This window comes from Saccharomyces cerevisiae, chromosome XVI, assembly GCF_000146045.2.
Source record: "Saccharomyces cerevisiae S288C chromosome XVI, complete sequence".
Lineage (NCBI taxonomy): Eukaryota > Fungi > Ascomycota > Saccharomycetes > Saccharomycetales > Saccharomycetaceae > Saccharomyces > Saccharomyces cerevisiae.
Window position 1 is genome coordinate 30,429 of NC_001148.4, and position 23,065 is coordinate 53,493.

Here is a 23,065-nt window from a genome sequence, read left to right on the forward strand (position 1 = left end):
GTATCATTGCATTAAAAGAAAAAGAAATATATGTCCCATCATCGCCAATCGCAATGTTGAATGGTCGTTTACCACTTTTGCGGCTGGGCATATGCAGAAACATGCTGTCCCGTCCCCGACTGGCTAAACTGCCATCTATAAGGTTTCGGTCTTTGGTCACCCCTTCTTCATCGCAGCTCATTCCTCTCAGTCGGTTGTGTTTAAGGTCACCTGCAGTTGGAAAATCACTAATTTTACAAAGTTTTAGATGTAATTCATCCAAAACAGTTCCAGAAACTTCTCTGCCTTCAGCCTCTCCCATATCTAAAGGATCAGCAAGGTCGGCACATGCAAAGGAGCAATCTAAAACTGATGACTATAAAGATATAATAAGGTTATTTATGTTGGCGAAACGGGATTGGAAACTGCTTCTTACAGCCATACTTCTTTTAACCATATCATGTTCCATAGGCATGTCTATTCCTAAAGTCATAGGTATTGTCCTTGACACACTTAAGACGTCATCTGGATCAGATTTTTTTGATTTGAAGATACCGATTTTTTCTTTGCCTTTATATGAGTTTCTTTCCTTTTTTACTGTTGCTTTACTGATTGGTTGTGCTGCTAATTTTGGTAGATTTATATTATTGAGGATACTAAGTGAGCGTGTTGTTGCACGCCTAAGGGCAAATGTCATTAAAAAAACGCTTCATCAAGACGCAGAATTCTTCGACAACCATAAAGTTGGGGATTTAATTTCTCGTTTAGGATCTGATGCTTATGTTGTTTCAAGATCAATGACCCAGAAGGTCTCGGATGGGGTCAAAGCCCTAATTTGTGGGGTTGTTGGCGTGGGGATGATGTGTTCTTTGTCACCTCAACTATCAATATTGTTACTATTCTTCACTCCACCTGTTCTTTTTAGTGCCTCAGTGTTCGGGAAGCAAATTAGAAACACCTCTAAAGACCTTCAAGAAGCTACTGGTCAATTGACTAGAGTCGCTGAAGAACAACTCTCTGGTATCAAGACGGTTCAGTCGTTTGTTGCTGAAGGTAATGAATTGTCTAGGTATAACGTTGCAATTAGAGATATTTTTCAGGTGGGAAAAACTGCGGCATTTACAAACGCAAAGTTTTTTACTACAACTAGTCTCTTAGGTGACCTAAGTTTTTTAACCGTCCTTGCGTATGGCTCCTATCTTGTTTTACAATCACAGCTCTCCATTGGTGATCTGACTGCATTTATGCTGTACACAGAATATACGGGGAATGCGGTATTCGGCCTTTCTACCTTCTATTCGGAAATTATGCAGGGTGCTGGGGCCGCTTCCAGGTTGTTTGAATTAACAGATAGGAAACCTTCCATTTCACCGACTGTGGGACACAAGTATAAACCAGATCGTGGTGTTATCGAATTTAAAGATGTTTCATTTAGCTACCCTACAAGGCCTTCTGTTCAAATATTCAAGAATTTAAATTTTAAAATTGCGCCAGGATCGAGTGTTTGTATTGTGGGCCCTTCAGGTCGTGGTAAATCTACAATTGCACTCTTACTGCTAAGATATTATAATCCCACTACTGGGACTATTACGATAGATAACCAAGATATCTCTAAATTGAATTGTAAATCCCTAAGAAGGCATATTGGTATCGTTCAGCAAGAGCCGGTACTGATGTCAGGTACTATTAGGGATAATATCACTTATGGGTTGACATATACCCCAACAAAGGAAGAAATCAGGTCAGTAGCAAAGCAGTGCTTTTGCCATAACTTTATCACAAAATTTCCGAACACATACGATACGGTAATTGGTCCTCACGGCACCTTACTAAGTGGAGGACAAAAGCAGCGTATTGCGATTGCAAGGGCTCTAATCAAAAAGCCAACTATTTTGATTCTTGATGAAGCTACATCAGCTTTAGATGTTGAAAGTGAAGGAGCCATTAACTATACGTTTGGTCAACTAATGAAATCAAAATCGATGACTATTGTTAGCATCGCGCACAGGCTAAGTACGATCAGAAGATCAGAGAATGTTATTGTCCTTGGCCATGATGGATCAGTGGTAGAAATGGGCAAATTCAAAGAATTGTATGCGAATCCAACAAGTGCTTTATCGCAATTACTTAATGAGAAAGCGGCTCCTGGGCCATCTGACCAACAACTGCAAATAGAGAAGGTCATCGAAAAGGAAGATTTGAATGAGAGTAAGGAGCATGATGACCAGAAAAAGGACGATAATGACGATAATGATAATAATCATGATAACGACAGCAATAACCAGTCTCCAGAGACGAAAGACAATAATTCAGATGATATTGAAAAATCTGTCGAACATCTCCTGAAAGACGCGGCAAAGGAGGCTAATCCAATTAAGATCACACCACAACCGTGAGTCATCCGCATCGCATATACCCATTCTTATCTCGCACATTTAAATATATACTATATATAATACTGTTAAATGCCAAATAAAAAGGATTTTCATTACCCGAATCGATACTTTTGGTAGCATAAACAAATAACATTGAAACAATAACAAAGTGTAATGTGGCCGCACGAATCTTTGTCTGTAACAGCCTTAAAGATTTCAGTAGCACTGCCATGGATAATGATGGACCCAGATCTATGACCATTGGGGATGACTTCCAAGAGAACTTTTGTGAACGTTTAGAAAGAATTCACAATACATTACATTCAATAAACGATTGCAACTCATTGAATGAGAGTACCACAAGTATATCAGAGACATTGTTAGTTCAATTTTATGATGATTTGGAGAACGTTGCCTCGGTAATTCCCGACTTAGTCAACAAGAAAAGACTGGGAAAAGACGATATTTTGTTGTTTATGGACTGGTTATTATTGAAAAAATATATGCTATATCAATTTATTAGTGACGTTCATAATATTGAGGAAGGTTTTGCTCATTTGTTGGATTTACTAGAGGATGAATTCTCGAAGGACGATCAGGATAGCGACAAATACAATCGATTTAGCCCGATGTTTGACGTCATAGAAGAATCTACACAAATTAAGACTCAGTTGGAGCCATGGCTTACTAACTTGAAGGAATTATTGGATACGTCATTGGAATTTAACGAAATTTCAAAGGATCATATGGATACATTACATAAAATCATTAATAGCAATATATCGTATTGTCTGGAAATTCAGGAAGAAAGGTTCGCGTCCCCGATACGGCATACTCCATCATTTACCCTAGAACAACTAGTCAAGTTATTAGGAACGCATACGGAGACAACTGAGCCAAAGGTACCAAAATTTTCTCCGGCAGAAGATATTTTATCAAGAAAGTTCTTGAACCTAAAAAAAAATATCCCTCCAATTGAAAAAAGTTTGACTGATATCCTACCTCAAAGAATTGTGCAATTTGGGCACCGGAATATAACAAACATAACTACTTTGCAAACAATCTTGCAAAAAAAATACGAGCTGATAATGAAAGATTATAGATTTATGAATTCAGAGTTTAGGGAATTGAAAGTCGAACTAATCGACAAACGTTGGAATATACTCTTTATTAATTTAAATCATGAACTATTATACATTCTTGATGAGATAGAAAGGTTGCAGTCGAAATTACTGACAACAAAGTATACCAAAGATATCACTATAAGGCTCGAGAGGCAATTGGAGAGAAAATCAAAAACTGTTTCTAAGACATTCAATATTATTTACAGAGCATTGGAATTCTCACTTTTGGACGCTGGCGTCGCATCGAAGACAAATGAATTAGCTCAAAGATGGCTGAATATCAAGCCTACAGCGGATAAAATTCTAATCAAATCCTCCGCTTCAAACAAAATAGCTACTAGCAAGAAGAAGATTCCAAAACCGAAATCATTAGGCTTTGGGCGACCGAATAGTGTTATTGGAACTATAACCCAGGATTTCCAGGAGAGAGTCGCCATTAATGAAGGTGACAGTAATAAAACACCGGAAAATTCAACTACAGTGGCTTTGAAAGGTAAAAAGCTTGGTAAAGCGTTACTGCAGAAGATGAATATTAAACCTGCAACAAGCCCAAATTCATCAAATGCGATTAATCCATTTTTTGATCCGGAGTCGCCAAACAAAGGAAAACTGATACTAAGTAGTGTTCCTCCCTTACCTTATGACGAAACCGATGAAACCACCCTCCGTGTTTCTCGTGGGGAAAATGAAAAGTCACCAGACTCCTTCATTACATCTCGGCATGAAAATAAAGTACAGATTACAGAAACTCCTTTGATGGCAAAGAATAAGTCTGTGCTTGACATCGAAAAAGATAAATGGAATCATTACCGGTCCTTGCCCTCTAGGATCCCTATATACAAGGATAAAGTGGTGAAAGTCACCGTAGAAAACACACCGATAGCAAAGGTTTTCCAGACTCCGCCAACAAAAATCACGACACCTAATAGTCAAGTTTGGGTCCCTTCGACAAGAAGAAGAACCCGATTGAGGCCTCCCACCCCCTTATCACAGTTACTTTCACCAAGAGAAGGGCGTTTAGATAAAACCCCAACTTATTGATACTAACCTAAAACTGTATACTTATACATTTTTATATATCCTCCCTCTCACCCTCTCCATTCATAGAATTTGTAATACTAGTTTAAATAATGTAATATTATGTGTAATTTTAAATAGTCCATGAAGATTCCGCACGTTTTCATTTTACAGTTTTTGACACCTTTACCCGACGCTTTATAAAAAAAATAGTATAAGCATCACGACATAAGCAGCCTCAGGTCATTAAAACAATAAAAGACTGGGAATTATAAACGTACAACGGTAAGGTCATTCACGCAGTGTATATGAATGACTGAAAGTGCTATAGATGACCAAAGGTTTAATCTTACAAAGGAGTTACAACGACACTCATGCAGAGATCAAGGGAAAATAACACAAAAGGATGATGCTTTAGATTTTATAAGTTACAGTTCTTTTCAATCCTCTTTTAATACTGACCAAAAAAGCGCGAACAATGGAAGTACTGTGAGAAGAAGCATAAGGTCGATTTTTAGAAGAGCAGCCGAATTGCCTAGAGTCCATATGGGGCCTCTTACTTATTCACATGGGATAAATGAGCTTGTTAACAAGAAATTAAGAAAAGACTGTGATCTCAGCACGCTATGTCGCGTATTGCAAAGAGGAATCAGGATGATTAGGATGACAAGAAGAAGAAGGAAGTTCTATGAATTTAAATTAATCAATAACAACGGGCAAATAATATGGAAAGATGGTTCGAAGTATCTGGAATTAGACTCCGTTAAAGACATCAGAATCGGTGATACGGCGAGTACTTATCAAGAGGAAGTAGATCCGAAAAGATTGAGATCGGACAGTAAACTTTGGATTGCTATTATTTATAAGGTTTCCAACAAATTGAAAGCGTTACACGTAGTTGCTTTGAATGAATTGGACTTTAACACATTCTTAAGCTGCATTTGCGGTTTAGTGAAGTTAAGGAGGGAATTAATGGAAAGCATACTTTTGCCTGATAATTCGCAATTCGCTAGGATACATTGGCAAATTACTGTTTCTGAAAAAGAGGAAGATGAGAAAAAGGACACATTGAGCTTTGCAGATGTGAAGAAACTATGTGATAAATTTCATATTTATGTGTCAACTGGTCAATTGTTAGAGTTTTTCCAATTAGCAGACATCAATCATAACGGACTATTAAATTATTTTGAATTTGAAAAGTTCATTAAAATCTTAAAGAATAGGAAAGAGGTAAATATGATTTGGTCTAAATTTACAAAACCTCCACACTCCCACTTATCATTTGAAAATTTTTTTCAATTTTTAATTACAGAGCAGCATGAGCAAGTGGATCGTCAAACTGCATGGTCATATTTTATTAAGTACAGAGAACCGACTCAGCTGACGATGGGGCAAGATGGTTTTACCAAGTTCTTGAAGGAGCAACCATATTTGGTGGAGGTTAAAGAGGAGTTATATTCAAAGCCATTAAACCATTATTTTATTGCATCTTCACATAATACTTATTTATTGGGGAAACAAATTGCAGAAACTCCATCTGTGGAGGGATATATTCAAGTCCTACAACAAGGTTGTAGGTGCGTAGAAATTGATATATGGGATGGTGAAAATGGGCCAGTGGTATGCCATGGATTTTTAACGTCAGCTATTCCCTTAAAAACAGTTATACGCGTGATAAAGAAGTACGCTTTTATAACGTCTCCGTATCCTTTGATTATTTCACTGGAAATAAACTGTAACAAGGATAATCAAAAATTGGCAAGCCTGATAATGAGAGAGGTTTTAGCAGAACAGCTGTACTTTGTTGGCACAAGAACTGATAAACTGCCATCACCAAGGGAATTAAAACATAAAATACTGTTGAAATCCAAGAAGACGAGTGAAGCAACTAGAGGTCTTAGCGTTAATGAGCCATTTCCATCTTCTTTTAGTTCTTCTTACGAATCAGCTAATGAACAGGAATTAAGAATGAAAGATGACTCCACGAACAGTAGTAGCGCAACAAATTCTTCTAGTATGCAACGCATCAAAAGAATTGGATTAAAAAAGCACGCTGATATAATTAATGATGTTTCTAACATTTCTGGAATACATGGCATCAAGTTCAGGAATTTCTCTTTACCAGAGTCCAAAACGATAGCGCATTGTTTTTCACTGAATGAGCGCAAAGTAGAATACATGATAAAAGACAAACACTTAAAATTATCGTTGGATAAACATAATAGAAGATATTTGATGAGAGTCTATCCTCACGTTTTACGATACAAATCATCAAATTTTAACCCAATACCTTTTTGGAAGGCCGGTGTACAAATGGTGGCTACGAATTGGCAAACTAATGATATTGGACAGCAACTTAATCTGGCAATGTTTCAAATATTAGATCACCAACCTGATGGAAGTTTTAAATCAGGATACGTGCTAAAACCAAAAAAGTTGCTACCTGTAGTAACAAAGGCGAAAATGATTCCATTAATTTACGAACATTTTGAAAATGGTAGTGATCCTGTTACTGTTAAAATTCGAATTTTATCTACACAGTTATTGCCCAGATTGAATGATACATCGCCAAGCAGAAATAACACCAATTCCTTTGTTAAAGTGGAGTTTCATACCGATGACGAGCCGACAATGCCCATCTCAATCGATAAGGGTACAAGGATTTCTGCCACTGAAGCATCCACTAAGAGTTCTCAAGGGAATGGATTCAACCCAATATGGGATGCTGAAGTTTCTATCACATTGAAAGATACAGACCTCACATTTATAAAATTCATGGTTATCTCTGAAGAGACCCAGATTGCATCTGTTTGCCTTAAGCTGAACTATTTGAGGATGGGATATCGTCACATTCCGTTGTTTAACATGGAGGGGGAACAATACATATTTTGCACTTTATTTATTCATACACAAATTTTATAGGCGATCTTTTTCCGGCCAAATACACATATTCATAAATACGTACATATACCTACTTGCATATACCAACATGATTACCTAGAATGGATATATCAAATGGGACGACGAAGTACCACGACAATACACAATAACAACTTCTGTTTTTCGCTGATTGCCTTCTCTTCAGCAGAAAGTTGATGCATATTTCGCGTAGCGCGTTGACGCGTCTTCTTTCTGAAGTTTTGTGCTTTTGTTATCATACTATATAAAGTAAAAAGAAAGGAGAACATATTAAGCATTACTGAATTAGGATCCTTTGGAAGAAATAAAGTAAGAGACACTGAAAGATGATATCACCATCAAAAAAGAGAACCATTTTATCAAGCAAGAATATAAACCAAAAACCACGAGCAGTGGTAAAAGGCAATGAACTTCGTTCACCATCAAAGAGAAGGTCACAAATAGACACAGACTATGCACTAAGGCGAAGTCCAATAAAGACAATCCAAATTTCTAAAGCTGCACAATTTATGCTGTATGAGGAAACGGCTGAAGAAAGAAACATAGCTGTCCACAGACATAATGAAATATACAATAATAACAATTCTGTGAGCAATGAGAATAATCCTTCCCAAGTAAAAGAAAACCTTTCACCCGCTAAAATTTGCCCTTATGAAAGAGCATTTTTAAGGGAAGGAGGAAGAATTGCATTGAAGGACTTAAGTGTTGACGAATTCAAAGGTTACATACAGGATCCTCTCACCGATGAGACTATACCACTGACGTTGCCACTGGGTGATAAAAAAATCAGCCTACCCAGTTTTATAACGCCGCCAAGAAATTCGAAGATATCTATTTTCTTCACTAGTAAACACCAAGGACAGAACCCAGAGACAAAGATATCCCGTTCTACCGATGACGTCAGTGAAAAAAAAGTAGTGAGAAAACTGTCCTTCCACGTCTATGAAGATGAGTAAATAATGTACACAGTTAGCGTCTAATAATTAATTAACGATACCAATTTAATTCATTCACGTATTCCTCACCTCGTGTGTAAATTACTAACAGAGTAGTAATAATAATAAGAATCAATAATAATAATAAATCCATCCTTGTGTATTACCCGGGTTAGAGGGTAGAAAAATTTTTGAAAATCGCGATGAGCTGAAAATTGAAAATATTTGGTTATAACATAAGATCGATAAATTAGGAACAGTGCATTATACAGTGGACTCATTCGGTTAGAAGCTTTAGACGTCGTACCTTTTATATCGATACAAATAAAAATAAAATTATACCATGGGAAAGGCTGCGAAAAAGAAGTACTCCGGAGCAACTTCGTCCAAACAAGTCTCTGCCGAGAAACATTTGAGTTCAGTATTTAAATTCAACACAGATCTAGGTCAGCATATTTTGAAAAATCCTTTGGTGGCGCAAGGTATTGTTGATAAGGCACAGATTAGACCCTCAGATGTTGTTTTGGAGGTTGGTCCTGGTACAGGTAACCTAACTGTAAGGATCCTCGAACAAGCAAAAAACGTAGTGGCAGTAGAAATGGATCCCAGAATGGCTGCAGAATTAACTAAGAGGGTACGTGGCACACCTGTGGAGAAAAAGTTAGAAATCATGCTTGGAGATTTTATGAAGACTGAATTACCATACTTTGATATCTGTATTAGTAACACTCCTTACCAGATCTCATCGCCTCTGGTTTTCAAATTAATTAACCAACCAAGACCACCAAGAGTATCTATTCTTATGTTTCAAAGAGAGTTTGCTTTAAGATTACTGGCAAGACCAGGTGACTCATTATACTGTAGATTATCCGCCAATGTACAAATGTGGGCTAATGTTACACACATCATGAAAGTGGGTAAGAATAACTTCAGACCGCCACCACAAGTGGAATCCAGCGTTGTTAGACTAGAGATTAAAAATCCAAGACCGCAAGTGGATTACAACGAATGGGATGGTTTGTTGAGAATCGTCTTTGTGAGGAAAAACAGAACGATTTCAGCTGGCTTCAAATCGACCACCGTGATGGACATTCTGGAGAAGAATTATAAGACATTTTTGGCGATGAACAACGAAATGGTGGATGATACAAAGGGTTCTATGCACGATGTCGTCAAGGAAAAGATTGACACAGTTCTGAAGGAGACCGACTTAGGCGACAAAAGAGCGGGTAAATGTGATCAAAATGATTTCCTAAGGCTATTATATGCTTTTCACCAGGTTGGTATCCATTTTTCATGAGCTCTCTTATCAATTATGTAAGTGCTTGTATACTATTTACCTAAGATAAGAAAAAAAAAAGCAATTCAAAATTAAGCTTATCTTGACAGCGGGGCTGGTTTGTTTCTAGAAGACAAAAAGTGGGGAATCATTTTTACGTAACTCCCCCTGATAAGAAGGACTCACATCCTTATAGGTACGATAAAGAATGGTTGTATCTTTCCTATTTTTCGAAATCGTTATCTTATATAGTTGAACTACTACGGTTAAAAAGCTTAAGCCTCAGCCCTCTTAGTCAAACTTCTTTTTTGAAGGCACCAGGGTGCATAAAAGTGCGTCTATTGTTTCCCAGTGGAACTCTGTTGAGATAGCGATGTTTGTTTTTTTTTCACTTAACGGCAACCAATACCGATAGCGACGTCGCTGGCAGTGTAGAGTGGCCGTACGGCGTCGCTAGATGGCACGGCACTGATTGCGGCGGGAGTCGCTAGGCGGTGATGCATTTCCGCACAGGGACCAGAGGAAGCTTCCCAGGCGGTGACAGTAAGTGAACTCATTATCATGTCTTCTCCAAAACATTCGTGACATCTAGTCATGCTCCTCGCAATTCACTCCGATTGGTATAGCTTTTTCGGTAGTTTTAGCTACTATGCTTAGGGGAAAGAGGAGAAACCGTACCGTCAGTCTCAGTCAAAAAATTTTGATATTCAATCTGATAGCAAAGTTGGAACTTGGGGTTATCTGGCCCTTTTTTGTTATCATATTCGTATACCCAACAACATATCGGTTCCACCGGTCCTTTTTATATATAAAAGACGATGTGTAGATGCACTCGAGTATTCTTGGAGAACGTAACTTGTATTGAGCTAGAGTGCTGGATAAAGTACCACATACTAACGTTCTTTTATAGAGCCAAACATAATTCTTTTGCACTTTCAATATAAGGTACAAGTGAAACACAGGAAAAAAAGAACTAACTCTAAGTAATGAAGATGCCTCTAAAGAAGATGTTTACCAGCACGTCTCCTCGTAACTCTTCTTCTCTTGACAGTGATCATGACGCTTACTATTCGAAACAAAATCCTGACAATTTCCCTGTAAAGGAGCAAGAAATCTATAACATTGACCTGGAAGAAAACAATGTGTCCTCTCGTTCATCCACCTCTACATCACCTTCAGCAAGGGACGACTCTTTCGCAGTTCCAGATGGTAAAGACGAAAACACGCGGTTGAGGAAAGATTTAAAGGCAAGACATATTTCTATGATCGCCATTGGTGGTTCATTAGGTACAGGTCTGCTTATAGGTACAGGTACCGCCTTATTGACGGGTGGTCCGGTTGCGATGTTAATTGCATATGCCTTTGTCGGCCTTTTAGTCTTTTACACCATGGCCTGTCTTGGTGAAATGGCTTCTTACATTCCATTGGATGGTTTTACAAGTTATGCCTCACGTTACGTGGATCCTGCATTAGGTTTTGCTATTGGTTATACTTACCTTTTCAAATATTTCATCTTACCTCCCAACCAACTTACTGCTGCTGCTTTGGTCATTCAATATTGGATCAGCAGAGACCGTGTTAACCCTGGTGTGTGGATTACTATATTCTTGGTTGTTATTGTCGCTATCAATGTCGTCGGTGTAAAATTCTTTGGTGAATTTGAATTTTGGTTGTCCAGTTTCAAAGTCATGGTAATGTTGGGTCTAATCCTGTTACTATTTATTATTATGCTTGGTGGAGGTCCTAACCATGACCGCCTAGGGTTTAGATACTGGCGTGATCCTGGTGCGTTCAAAGAATATTCGACGGCTATCACTGGTGGTAAAGGTAAATTTGTTTCGTTCGTTGCTGTTTTCGTTTACAGTCTTTTCAGTTACACGGGTATTGAATTGACAGGTATCGTTTGTTCTGAAGCTGAGAATCCAAGAAAAAGTGTTCCAAAGGCAATTAAATTGACAGTTTACCGTATCATTGTTTTTTACCTATGCACCGTTTTCCTTTTGGGTATGTGCGTTGCATACAATGACCCTCGTTTACTTTCCACAAAAGGTAAGAGTATGTCTGCTGCGGCATCTCCATTCGTGGTTGCCATTCAAAACTCAGGTATTGAAGTCTTACCTCATATCTTCAATGCTTGTGTCTTGGTTTTCGTTTTCAGTGCTTGTAACTCAGATTTGTACGTTTCTTCCAGAAATTTATATGCGTTGGCAATTGATGGTAAAGCGCCAAAGATCTTCGCTAAGACAAGTAGATGGGGTGTTCCTTACAATGCTTTAATACTCTCCGTGCTGTTTTGTGGCTTGGCGTACATGAATGTGTCTTCAGGATCAGCAAAGATTTTCAACTACTTTGTTAACGTTGTTTCTATGTTCGGAATCTTGAGTTGGATCACCATTTTAATTGTTTACATCTACTTCGATAAAGCCTGCCGTGCTCAAGGGATTGACAAATCAAAATTTGCTTATGTCGCTCCTGGCCAACGTTATGGTGCTTATTTTGCTTTATTCTTCTGCATTTTGATTGCTTTAATCAAAAACTTCACTGTTTTCCTAGGTCATAAATTTGATTATAAAACATTCATCACCGGGTATATTGGCCTGCCTGTCTATATCATTTCTTGGGCTGGTTACAAATTGATATACAAAACCAAAGTGATAAAGTCTACCGACGTGGATTTGTACACATTTAAGGAAATATACGATAGAGAAGAAGAAGAGGGAAGAATGAAGGACCAAGAAAAGGAAGAGCGTTTAAAAAGTAACGGTAAAAATATGGAGTGGTTCTATGAAAAATTTTTGGGTAATATCTTCTAGATGCCTTTTTAATCAAAGCCTTAGGGCAACATGAAACTATATTCATCCAATCAAAAAAATGAGCACAAGAATTTCTCTTTGATCATTTTTCTTTTACCTTTAATAACAATCGTTATCAACATTTTTTATTTCCAGTCCTACCACAGCATTATTGCATAATTAATTTACAGGAAGATTTTCTTGAAAAAATAGAAAGAAAAATACCCATTTTTTCAAGGAAAATAAAATTTATATATTACATACATTTCTATAAAACAGTTTAAATTCAAAAATATAAACAAAAACATAAAAATAAGAAAAGTTCAAGTCTTCGTTATTTTCTGTTTGTGGAGTAATCGATCTTATTAACATATATGTGGAGACTTTTCAAATATAGCCACCTGCAACATGGAACCATAGTGTACAGGTATCACTTAATCCTCCAAATCATCTAATTCAAAGTCCGATGTGGAGAGTAGCTCGGCAGTAGCCACAACGTTTTGTTTGGAGGCTCTCATATTAATGACCCATATAGTAGAACTAACGATAACTGCCATACCGCACCACGTCCATATGTTTGGCCAGTGGTGAAAGAGCACGACATCCCAGAAAACAGCATATATAACTTGAGTATAAGTCATTAACGAACCCCTTCCTGCACGCTCCCTCTGGATTCCCATTGTTAACAGAATTTGGTGAATGAATCCAGAAATACCCAAGTTCAGAAATAGCCCCCACTGCTTCCACGAATGAGGCAGTTGTAAAGACATCGAGGGAATTAGAAGCACACCGAGGGCTGCCACAACAGTAGTAACCAACGAGAAATAACTGACACTCATGATGGCATGTGCCTTGTTACCGATATATCTTATGATAATGTAAACACTACTCAATCCGCAAACCCCCAATAAACTCACCCCGATAGCAATGAGTCTTAATTTGGGATTTTGAGTCTCAACAATATCGTCTTGTGGAGATTGCTGGCCTTGGGTCTGCTCACCAAACAAAAATGTAGGTCTAATAATTAACACCACTCCAGAAAATGAAATTAGGGACCCCAAGGCTTCAAGTTTACTAAATGGCTCACCCAGCAGTAAAAATGAAAGGAAAATGGTTAGGGTTGGCGACATGAAGGTGATTAAGACAGCGTCACTTATACTTAGATACATTAAAGAAAAGTACATTCCAAAAACACCAAAAAAACCCATTATACCTCGGAGTATCAACCATTTCCTGCATGGTGCTGGGCCCCATGGAATATCTGGAACACTTTGTTTATTCCAATGCATGTATACTAGCGTACAACAGTACGTGATAGACATCCTTACTAGCAGGATTTGCAGAGGATTAATTCTTGATTGCGAAGTTTCCAGTGGGTCATTTTCTAGGACTTTGGTAGAAACTACCATAGAAGAATTGAAAAAATAAGACACTATAAGTAAGATAAGTCCATAATTAGGCTTTAGATAATCTTTACTAATTCTTTGCAGCGTCATTGAGAGAGGAGGTGTTTATTCTACTTTTCTGTTGGGGCAGCTTTCGTGAATGTAATAATGAGATAATTTTCCCTGTCTCCTTTGTTTTTTTTTCCAGATGACTCAATTAGTGACTAAAGAAAAGGATGCCATATGGAAGACAGATATCTATAAAAAAAAAAAATGCTATAAATACTTTTTAAACTCAACTACAAAAGCGAAAATGTTTACCTTCTTTTGGAAGGTTTAGTAGTCGTATCTCTTTCAATGATTCCGCCTGTATCCTCCAGACGCTCTTCCTCAAGGGTCACCTGATCTCTTCTTTCCCACCAACGGTCTTCACATAACTCAAATGACTTCGTCTTTAACTGTTTACCCTTAAGGTTTCTGTTGTTAGAAATAGACCAGGTTAAGAAATTTGCACCTTCCCTTAAGTAGAATGCTCTTAAAGTTTCGAACGGTTTTGGGTGTGGTAGCCAAGACCTTTCGTCTGGAATCTCCATCTGCGCTTGTTTGTCATCGTCGCTCTCGCTTTCCTCATCTTCATCACCTTCAAGGGGTCCTGCATCTTGTTCCTCTTCGCCGTCGTCCTCATCCTCCTCATCGTCCTCGTATTCAAACTCATCTTCGTCCGAATCTCTATCACCTAGTCTCTTTGCTTCTTCGATGGCAGATAGGTCTTCCCAGTAAACCTTGACACCATCCAACTTGTTCAAATCTATACTATAAAATGAGTTTATAGGATAATCTTTTTCGCCCAGTTCCCAGACACCACTGTAAATGAACAACGAGTCGCCCACTACACAAGTTGCTGCGTTAAATCTTGGGTGAGGTAATTGATTTGAGATGGTAATATCTTCTTGGTTGTCCAAATCACTGTCATCTTCGTTATCTTCGTCGTCATCGATAGAGTTAGGACCCGTTGTGCTGTTGTCATCATTGTCATCGTCGTCGTCATTTAGATTAGACTTGGCCAGAATGGAATTTAGTAAATCCTGCAGTTCCTTTTCTTGATCTTTATTAGATTTTCTTTTACTTGTGGCGGGTGAATTTTTACTATTCGTTTGACGCTGAGGTTTAATTCTAAGTTTAGACCATTTGTTCAACTCTAGGTGGAACATATATAGGTCGTTATAGAAAACGGACTCTAAGGATTCCTCTGTCTCTTGTAAATCGTAGACACCACCAAAAGCAACGGACTTGTTTTGCTTCCATAGATTGAACGAATACCCGACTCTTGGTGAGGGCTGGTTCTTGAAATTCTTTAATTTTTCCCACTGCCACTTCTTTGGATCAGGCGTTAAGTTCAGTTTCCATGCATCATTCAAGATTTTTCCCTTCATTAAATTTTTATTATTTTTGGCAATGATTTTACAGTAACCACCCATTAATATGGCAGAATTATCTGTAGGAATGAAACAATGACCCGATCTAGCGTCAGGTTTGCTGTTTGTCTCCAATTTGGTCCATTTGTAGGTTGAGATATCAAAACACCACAAATCATTTAGGTAAGAAGTTTGACCATTCCCCAAATCTCTAAATCCACCAAATAATATGAAATAGTTTTTCCAAGCAATAATTCTATGACCTGATCTGGCGCTGGGTGAAGAGTCTCTACCGCCAAACTCCAACTTAGTGAATTTCCTTTCAACGCAGTCAAACAGCCATGTATCAGAATAGTGGTAGAATTTAGATTGTTTTGGGGACGAAAATTCACCACCGTGTAACAGTGCTATTCCGGAAGGATGCACAGCGACAGCGGCACTGGATCTGGGCAAAGGTGCATTTTGCGAAACGTATTTTTTCCAAGAGTTGTTCTTTATGGAGTATGAATACAAATCATTATAGAAATGTGTTAGTTTGGTTTCTGGATCTGTAAATTCACCACCGAAAATGAACAATTCATGTTTATTGTGTTGCGGATTTGCAAACATCAACGGATGAGTACGACAAGAGGGTTTTTCCACAGAAGTGATGTCTACATGCTCTAATTCAATTTGCTTTTTGCTAAAGCTAGAGAGAATTTCATCGAGATCTTGATCACTTTCATCATCTTCTTCGCCGTTTAAAGACTTATTCTTGTTCTTCTGAAACTTTTTCTCCTGCTTTTTTTGGTTTTTCTGATTCTTCAGTTCAGCACGTGCCTTTTTGGCCTCTTTATCCTTCTTATTCTTCTTTGCCATTAATCACTTCTACGAGTCTAGTAGATCTCTTCTCCTTCCTATAAGTGGTTAATGTATTCTTCGAGAAGCTCATCATTTTTTTTTTTCATTTTTTTTTTTTTTTTCAGTTTTCTACAATTTCATCAAATCAATGGTTAAACCGGGCAGAAAAACTACCAAGCGTTACTTTTACTGATGTTAGTACTACTACCGCAGTTATTGCGACTACTACATTAACTATAACTATACAAGAAAAAAAGTAAAGAGGGCTCGTAAAGCAAAGCTTGGTATCTCCTACATAGTCAATACATAGTAGTGAGTCGCCTATAGCCATTCTGTAATGCCATTTGTTAAGACGTGTCCTTAAACCCTTCCGAATCGCCGCGGGCGACATCATAATGTCAGTACCTAATAATGGTTATTATTCGTACCCTGTGGTTAGAGAGCTATGGAAGCTAGCAGTAAATGTCTCTAGTTCTTGCTATCACTACCATATTGGAGAGGCTTCAGGCCCCTCCCCTGAGCCGATCCTCGGAATGACTACCCCGATTCCCGGAATGGGCGTTCGATGATTGGCTCTTTCCTGTAAAGCCTTTTTGCGTTTCTTATAGGCTATATATAATCTTCATCACTGTTGTAGACGTTAAACAAGCATCCAACAGGAGGCCGGACCGAACACACGGGGGAGTGACTCTAGCTCTTTCTTCTGGGATATTCATATCGTTTCTCCATTACATACAGTCATTTTTTTGCATTTTTAAATTCGTGACTTTTAGTACTGCAGCTGTTTTTTTTCTCACGTCAAGAAATTCCATAAAGTCTAACTATTAAACGGATAAGAGATACAATCATGTTGAGATTTACCAATTGTAGTTGCAAGACTTTCGTAAAATCGTCATATAAGCTTAATATAAGAAGAATGAACTCCTCGTTCAGAACTGAAACCGATGCATTTGGTGAGATACACGTGCCTGCTGATAAGTACTGGGGTGCCCAAACTCAAAGATCCTTTCAAAACTTCAAGATTGGTGGCGCTCGTGAAAGAATGCCATTGCCTTTGGTGCATGCATTTGGTGTTTTGAAGAAATCTGCCGCGATTGTGAATGAGTCTCTGGGGGGATTGGATCCCAAGATCTCCAAGGCTATTCAACAGGCCGCTGACGAAGTGGCTTCTGGTAAGCTAGACGACCACTTTCCATTGGTTGTTTTCCAAACGGGTTCCGGTACCCAGTCTAACATGAATGCTAATGAAGTTATTTCCAATCGTGCCATTGAGATCCTAGGAGGCAAGATTGGATCTAAACAAGTCCATCCAAACAATCATTGCAACCAATCTCAATCATCCAATGATACTTTCCCCACTGTCATGCATATCGCTGCCAGTTTGCAAATTCAAAACGAGTTGATACCTGAGTTGACCAATTTAAAGAACGCCCTTGAAGCCAAATCCAAGGAATTTGACCATATTGTGAAGATCGGTAGAACACACTTGCAAGATGCCACGCCTTTGACACTAGGTCAAGAGTTTTCCGGTTACGTGCAACAAGTTGAGAACGGTATCCAAAGAGTGGCACATTCTTTGAAAACATTGAGTTTCCTGGCACAAGGTGGTACTGCCGTTGGTACAGGGTTGAACACCAAGCCCGGATTCGATGTCAAGATAGCCGAGCAAATTTCCAAAGAAACTGGACTAAAGTTTCAAACCGCCCCTAATAAGTTCGAGGCTTTGGCTGCTCACGACGCCATTGTCGAATGTAGCGGTGCTCTAAACACCCTTGCTTGTTCTCTTTTCAAAATAGCGCAAGATATAAGATACTTAGGGTCCGGGCCACGTTGCGGCTACCATGAACTAATGCTGCCAGAGAATGAACCAGGTTCCTCAATCATGCCTGGTAAAGTTAACCCAACCCAAAACGAGGCATTGACTCAAGTGTGTGTGCAAGTCATGGGTAACAATGCAGCTATCACGTTTGCCGGCTCTCAAGGTCAATTCGAGTTAAATGTCTTCAAGCCAGTCATGATCGCCAATCTATTGAATTCGATCAGGTTAATTACTGATGCCGCATATTCATTTAGAGTGCACTGTGTTGAAGGTATCAAAGCCAATGAGCCTCGTATTCATGAGTTGTTGACTAAATCTTTAATGTTAGTCACCGCTTTGAACCCTAAGATCGGTTATGATGCCGCTTCCAAGGTCGCCAAGAATGCTCATAAGAAGGGCATTACCTTGAAGGAAAGTGCATTGGAATTGGGTGTATTGACTGAAAAGGAATTTGATGAATGGGTTGTTCCTGAACACATGCTAGGTCCTAAATAAACGAGCTAAATACCTAATAATATACAAGTTTTTTATGTCTTATTATATGAAGGAAAATAAGGAAGTGGAGAGAATTTGTGATTCAGCAATGGTCCCTCCGCTAAGGTCCCGCCTCTGGCCAGTTATGTCAGAAGAGGAGCATAGGCATACATTCCATTTTTGATGGCTTAATGGGGCCCATAAATTTACATCACTACATTATTATTCCTATACAAGTTATAATAAAATAGTTCATAAATGAATATTTTGCGTCATTTTTTAATTTCTTGTCGTCGGGTAAGGGACCTAGTATTACCCGCATCACGGAAAGGGGAATTTTCAGAAATGATAACGAATAAGAGAGTACACCAGAAGAGCAAATCTCTTTAAGAAGTTTAGCAGCAAATATCGGTTTAAAAACAAACAAAAGCAAAGGAAAAGAACTACTAAATCTTCGAGGACTTTCCCAATTTTTAAAACGCTGAAATTGTATTAGAAGAGAATAACTGTCTAAAAAGAGCATGTTTGCATCCGCTGGACAACAACACCCTCAAATTGTTCCTAAGGAAGAGGAATCCATATTAAACTACCTCCTTGAAGTGAGATCCTCCTTGGCTAAACTCAAGCAAAATAGGACCCAGTATTTGAACTCTAAGGATGTCCAAACTACTTACCAACACGTCTTGACCAAAGTCAGAGAGTTGGACGATATTAGGAAGAATAGTCATGAGACGCCCGCTAAGAGCGCCGCCACCCTGATTCATAGTACTGAATTGCATAATAGAGTTGACTCCGTACTGGATGATGTCTTTCAATTGCTCTCGTTGTGTTTTTTAACTGTTGGGCTAAAAAATTCTGCACCTGCGACTTATGCATCGTTATCTACTGTGGAGAGTCTTTTGGAACATTTAAATGAATCAAACGTCTTCACCCATCACGATTTGAGTCCTATTAAGGAAAGGCTGGAAGAAATCAGCAAGATTGTCGAACAAAAAAACTCTAGTCCTGCGTACGATGAGGATGGAAATGATGACCGATTAAGGGAAATCGACAACGAAAGGAAAAAGAATAAAATTGAGGAAGACCTATTACTACGTGCTAAATTAAAGCATTGCAAGGACGAATATGATATATTGGAAGGCAAATTGGAGGAAATTGATCCGTCTTTGTCTACTGTAATGGAAAAGTTATTCCGAATTAGAAGAGGTTTATTGTCATTAGTTGCATCTGCTAAAAAAACAATGTCTAAATCTGATATTAATACCAACTCTTTATTGCAGGAACAAAATGATTTGCAAACGAACAATGAAAGCTTAACGGATGACAAACATTTAGTATCTCAAGAGTATGTCCATGAGAAATTATCAGTTTTGAAGAACGAATTAAGTGAATTAGAATCTAATCGTGACGATTCTGGTAAATTCAAGTCCTTGGAGTCTCATCAGGTGGCAGAAAAAGGCCAAAGTGTCCTTAATGGTTTATTGGATGATTGCCATGATTTAGTTAACGATTTATCACACCAAAAAAATGGCGGGTTGACTTTAGATCCATATTTACAGCCAATATATGAACAGCTGATTGATATAAAGACTACCTTAGAAAATTTAATGATCACAAGAAGATGGACTTTGAGAGAAACCGATTTATTTTCTTACCAAAAAAAATTGAACGAAATTGATAACAAAAGAATCAATGGTAAGTTTCCAACAAAATCTCAGGACTCAAAGGGGCAATCAATACTTTTATACCTGTTGCGTAGATGTTATGCCATAATTTATAAACTGTTGGAAAGTTCAGAGCCCGTATCTGAAGCGTTGCAGCCAATTCACAATCAACTATCTACAGTTCGTCGTTGCCTATTAGAATTGAAAAGAATGGGAGGTGTGAATAATGAAAGAGAGTTATACCCTTATCAAATGAAATTGGCTTCATTGGACAACCTGAGAACTGAAGGTATATTCTATGACTCTGATGGCAATATACCTGAAGGCCAAGGTATATTGAATGCTTTATTAGCAGAATGTTTTGATATCTTGCATGAATTAAAAGTGGAAGCCGAGGAAAAAGCACAGAACTCTACTTCAAGTGATGGTTCTGACGACGATGACAACGGAGAATCAGGCATAGACTCGAACTCAAACGACAGCGAGCCTGAATCTGAATATCAACAGGAATAGAGGAGAGTGTTTCTTTATCTTCCATTTCTCCCTATTTTCTTGGTAGAGGAAAACATTATAAACAATAAAATGAAATACAGAAAGAAAAAAAGTTATTCTCTTATGTCTATGTATATAACAAACCCTGAATGAGCATCTATATAAAAACAAAAATATATAAACAACTTTATGTCATTATCATAATTGTCAATGGGAGGGGGGAGAAAAAGAGGAATAAGGACATACGTACCCTGTGTCTTTGTCCATGCACCGTAGAAATTGCTTTTTTTATATATTTTTCAGACATTACGTCAGCCTTATTGTATAATCATCACCACTTTGCGTGATATATCTTACCCATGGGTAACTCTTATACTGCAATTTGGGTTCGTTAATTTTAAGATAACGTACTTGAATACCTGAAGTAGTAAAGTAGGGTATTTGAAATTTGATTTGGACAGGTCCCTTCAAGATTTCCGCGTTACTTTTTGGCATTGTTCTATTGCCATCCTCGTTATTTGATATTGAAGGCAGTCCCAATTCGGCAGACATTGAGTACTCTTTACCACCGGGAAAACTTCTTATTTTCCATAAGATTGCACTTTTTTCAGGGACATACTTTAGAGACCCGTGTGAATATTTAAAAGTCGGTGTATCCGCGTCGTCCGGGACCGGTATCAATATCTCTACATTAGTTGCAGTAGATTTTCTTTTAATTTGGGCCTTGGCCTTACAGTGAATTTCAATTCTAGAATTCGAATGAACTTGAACGTTTACATCACACCAAATTAACGGTTTTATCGTAGTAGATAGTCTGTAGTTCATTAAATCGAACTTTCCATCAGGAGGTATAAACGTTATAATTTTTTCATTCTCGAATTTGCTTAATCGGACACATTGATGAAATTTCAAATCTTCCAATTCAATATTAACTTTCTTCTTGTTTGTGGCCGATGATGATGTTATTGATGGTTTTTTATCAGTTTCTGTGTTATTATCGGATGTTGTCGCGCTCGCTGATGGGATATTTGTATCATCATCCAAATATTTGGAGAAAATGCCTTTATCATTAATACCTAATTTCAGATCAGGCATACCAGACAATTTTGAGTTAACCTTAACATCGCCGATAATTTCTGATCTCAAAACTTGACCTTTTTGAGTCATGAGCATATTAATAGATTCGACGATATCCAGAAAGGCTTCATTTTTCTTGTGAGTGATGCCTTCTGGCCTCCAACTGACTGAATTTGTTAGTGCGACGGGTGGTCTAGTAGCATTCCTCTTCTTCTTGGCGGATTTAACTAGTTTGAAGGATTTTTGTGTTATGTACTGTTTCAGCATCTTAGTTTCTGTGATCTGTGGTATACCATAATCCATCACTTCGTCCAGTAATTCATATATTATAACAAAATTATCTCTAATAGATTCTTCTTCAACGGTTTTTAAGTAGTCACTTAATACCTCCACTAATTTGTGCAAAAAAGTAAAAATGGCAGCCGCATTGGCACTAAGAGAAGTCACAATTGCCACCACGTATAGATCGTTATGCTGTATAAATAGATATTCCAGACCATTGTGGTTCAAACATGGAGGAATCAGATTTGATTGTTCCTCTAAATCCGAGAGTAATATAGGGAATTTGTCAATTGCAGAAAGCGGAATATCATCTCTATACCTTCTTGATAGGAGTGGTTTCCCATTATGATCGCAAAAATACACTGCAGAAGCCATTCTGTGTCCCTCCAAGTTCGTAATTTACAATTTTCAAAAATACTCCTATATTTAATTGTACGACTTAGTTTCTCTATATGCTTTTTTTTGTTCAGCCCACTTTCCGTTTAACTCTTAATTTTTCATCGTCTAGCAATATTTCAATACGTTCAATTAACATCGCTATCAACGACTTTCAAAGACTATTATCATAATTAGAGATACCCTTTCTCGCTTAGTTGAAGTTACGTCTAATGATGGCTATAGTATATCGAGCGTATTTTATACCATTGAAATATCTTCATCTTTATTACATAACTATTATAGATCCATAGCAGTCCTATTGATAGTATGCAGTAATTTTAGCGCATAGAAAACGTTTATATTGGGTCGAATGCTCAATTATTTTCAGATGGAGGAATACCTTGAAGAAAATATATATATATAAAGACGCACTATTCAAATAATCATCAGTGCCAACATTAACTGTTTCCCTAAGATGCGTTCAGTTGTGATTCTTTTTTTTTTATGTCGCAACTGTCTGTCGTAGTTCTGTCAGCTAATGTTACGAGAATGTCCAACTGCAGTGTTAGGTTTCTGAAAGATGAGAAAGTTTCTGCCGGATAAGTTATCAACGAAATTATGGTGAATACTTGAGGTATGTGACTAGGATGGTAGCGCCGCTAGAACGCCAAAATCAGAACGAAGATTTTGGTTTCTGCCGAACAATTTTTACTATATTAATAAAAATGAAGGAACATTCTTAAATTATTGACACCTATTTTTGCATAATTCATTATTTCTACGTATAACTTTTTGTATATTTTGTAAAAATCGATGTGT

General features: G+C 37.8%; 12 protein-coding genes and 1 non-coding gene across 13 annotated transcripts, besides 1 other annotated feature; 9 read left to right on the forward strand and 4 right to left on the reverse strand.

The window, feature by feature from the left end:
• Positions 1 to 53: 53 nt before the first annotated feature.
• On the forward strand, positions 54 to 2,375 carry MDL2 (ATP-binding cassette permease MDL2; the record flags this gene model as incomplete). The annotated part of the gene is made up of 1 exon (NM_001184084.1): positions 54 to 2,375. One exon carries the CDS (start codon positions 54 to 56, stop codon positions 2,373 to 2,375), a length of 2,322 nt encoding a protein of 773 aa, NP_015053.2.
• Positions 2,376 to 2,584: 209 nt separating this feature from the next.
• On the forward strand, positions 2,585 to 4,519 carry KAR9 (Kar9p; the record flags this gene model as incomplete). Its single annotated transcript, NM_001184083.1, has 1 exon — positions 2,585 to 4,519. One exon carries the CDS (start codon positions 2,585 to 2,587, stop codon positions 4,517 to 4,519), a length of 1,935 nt encoding a protein of 644 aa, NP_015054.1.
• A 288-nt stretch (positions 4,520 to 4,807) lies between these two features.
• Positions 4,808 to 7,417, forward strand: PLC1 (phosphatidylinositol phospholipase C; the record flags this gene model as incomplete). The annotated part of the gene is made up of 1 exon (NM_001184082.1): positions 4,808 to 7,417. One exon carries the CDS (start codon positions 4,808 to 4,810, stop codon positions 7,415 to 7,417), a length of 2,610 nt encoding a protein of 869 aa, NP_015055.1.
• A 323-nt stretch (positions 7,418 to 7,740) lies between these two features.
• Positions 7,741 to 8,370, forward strand: ACM1 (Acm1p; the record flags this gene model as incomplete). Its single annotated transcript, NM_001184081.1, has 1 exon — positions 7,741 to 8,370. The coding sequence occupies one exon, from the start codon at positions 7,741 to 7,743 to the stop codon at positions 8,368 to 8,370; it is 630 nt and encodes a 209-aa protein (NP_015056.1).
• A 322-nt stretch (positions 8,371 to 8,692) lies between these two features.
• On the forward strand, positions 8,693 to 9,649 carry DIM1 (putative dimethyladenosine transferase; the record flags this gene model as incomplete). Its single annotated transcript, NM_001184080.1, has 1 exon — positions 8,693 to 9,649. The coding sequence occupies one exon, from the start codon at positions 8,693 to 8,695 to the stop codon at positions 9,647 to 9,649; it is 957 nt and encodes a 318-aa protein (NP_015057.1).
• A 965-nt stretch (positions 9,650 to 10,614) lies between these two features.
• On the forward strand, positions 10,615 to 12,441 carry DIP5 (dicarboxylic amino acid permease; the record flags this gene model as incomplete). Its single annotated transcript, NM_001184079.1, has 1 exon — positions 10,615 to 12,441. The coding sequence occupies one exon, from the start codon at positions 10,615 to 10,617 to the stop codon at positions 12,439 to 12,441; it is 1,827 nt and encodes a 608-aa protein (NP_015058.1).
• A 107-nt stretch (positions 12,442 to 12,548) lies between these two features.
• Positions 12,549 to 12,784: an origin of replication (ARS1604; Autonomously Replicating Sequence).
• Positions 12,785 to 12,854: 70 nt separating this feature from the next.
• On the reverse strand, positions 12,855 to 13,916 carry YPL264C (uncharacterized protein; the record flags this gene model as incomplete). The annotated part of the gene is made up of 1 exon (NM_001184078.1): positions 12,855 to 13,916. One exon carries the CDS (start codon positions 13,914 to 13,916, stop codon positions 12,855 to 12,857), a length of 1,062 nt encoding a protein of 353 aa, NP_015059.1.
• A 206-nt stretch (positions 13,917 to 14,122) lies between these two features.
• Positions 14,123 to 16,078, reverse strand: KEL3 (Kel3p; the record flags this gene model as incomplete). The annotated part of the gene is made up of 1 exon (NM_001184077.1): positions 14,123 to 16,078. One exon carries the CDS (start codon positions 16,076 to 16,078, stop codon positions 14,123 to 14,125), a length of 1,956 nt encoding a protein of 651 aa, NP_015060.1.
• An 829-nt stretch (positions 16,079 to 16,907) lies between these two features.
• On the forward strand, positions 16,908 to 18,374 carry FUM1 (fumarase FUM1; the record flags this gene model as incomplete). The annotated part of the gene is made up of 1 exon (NM_001184076.1): positions 16,908 to 18,374. One exon carries the CDS (start codon positions 16,908 to 16,910, stop codon positions 18,372 to 18,374), a length of 1,467 nt encoding a protein of 488 aa, NP_015061.1.
• Positions 18,375 to 18,567: 193 nt separating this feature from the next.
• YPL261C (uncharacterized protein) lies at positions 18,568 to 18,876 on the reverse strand (the record flags this gene model as incomplete). The annotated part of the gene is made up of 1 exon (NM_001348883.1): positions 18,568 to 18,876. One exon carries the CDS (start codon positions 18,874 to 18,876, stop codon positions 18,568 to 18,570), a length of 309 nt encoding a protein of 102 aa, NP_001335821.1.
• Positions 18,875 to 20,530, forward strand: CUB1 (Cub1p; the record flags this gene model as incomplete). The annotated part of the gene is made up of 1 exon (NM_001184074.1): positions 18,875 to 20,530. The coding sequence occupies one exon, from the start codon at positions 18,875 to 18,877 to the stop codon at positions 20,528 to 20,530; it is 1,656 nt and encodes a 551-aa protein (NP_015063.1).
• A 285-nt stretch (positions 20,531 to 20,815) lies between these two features.
• APM1 (Apm1p) lies at positions 20,816 to 22,243 on the reverse strand (the record flags this gene model as incomplete). Its single annotated transcript, NM_001184073.1, has 1 exon — positions 20,816 to 22,243. One exon carries the CDS (start codon positions 22,241 to 22,243, stop codon positions 20,816 to 20,818), a length of 1,428 nt encoding a protein of 475 aa, NP_015064.1.
• A 305-nt stretch (positions 22,244 to 22,548) lies between these two features.
• SUT390 lies at positions 22,549 to 23,037 on the forward strand. The gene has a single exon (NR_188208.1). It is a non-coding gene; the product is annotated as an SUT390 (non-coding RNA).
• The last annotated feature ends 28 nt before the right edge of the window (positions 23,038 to 23,065 follow it).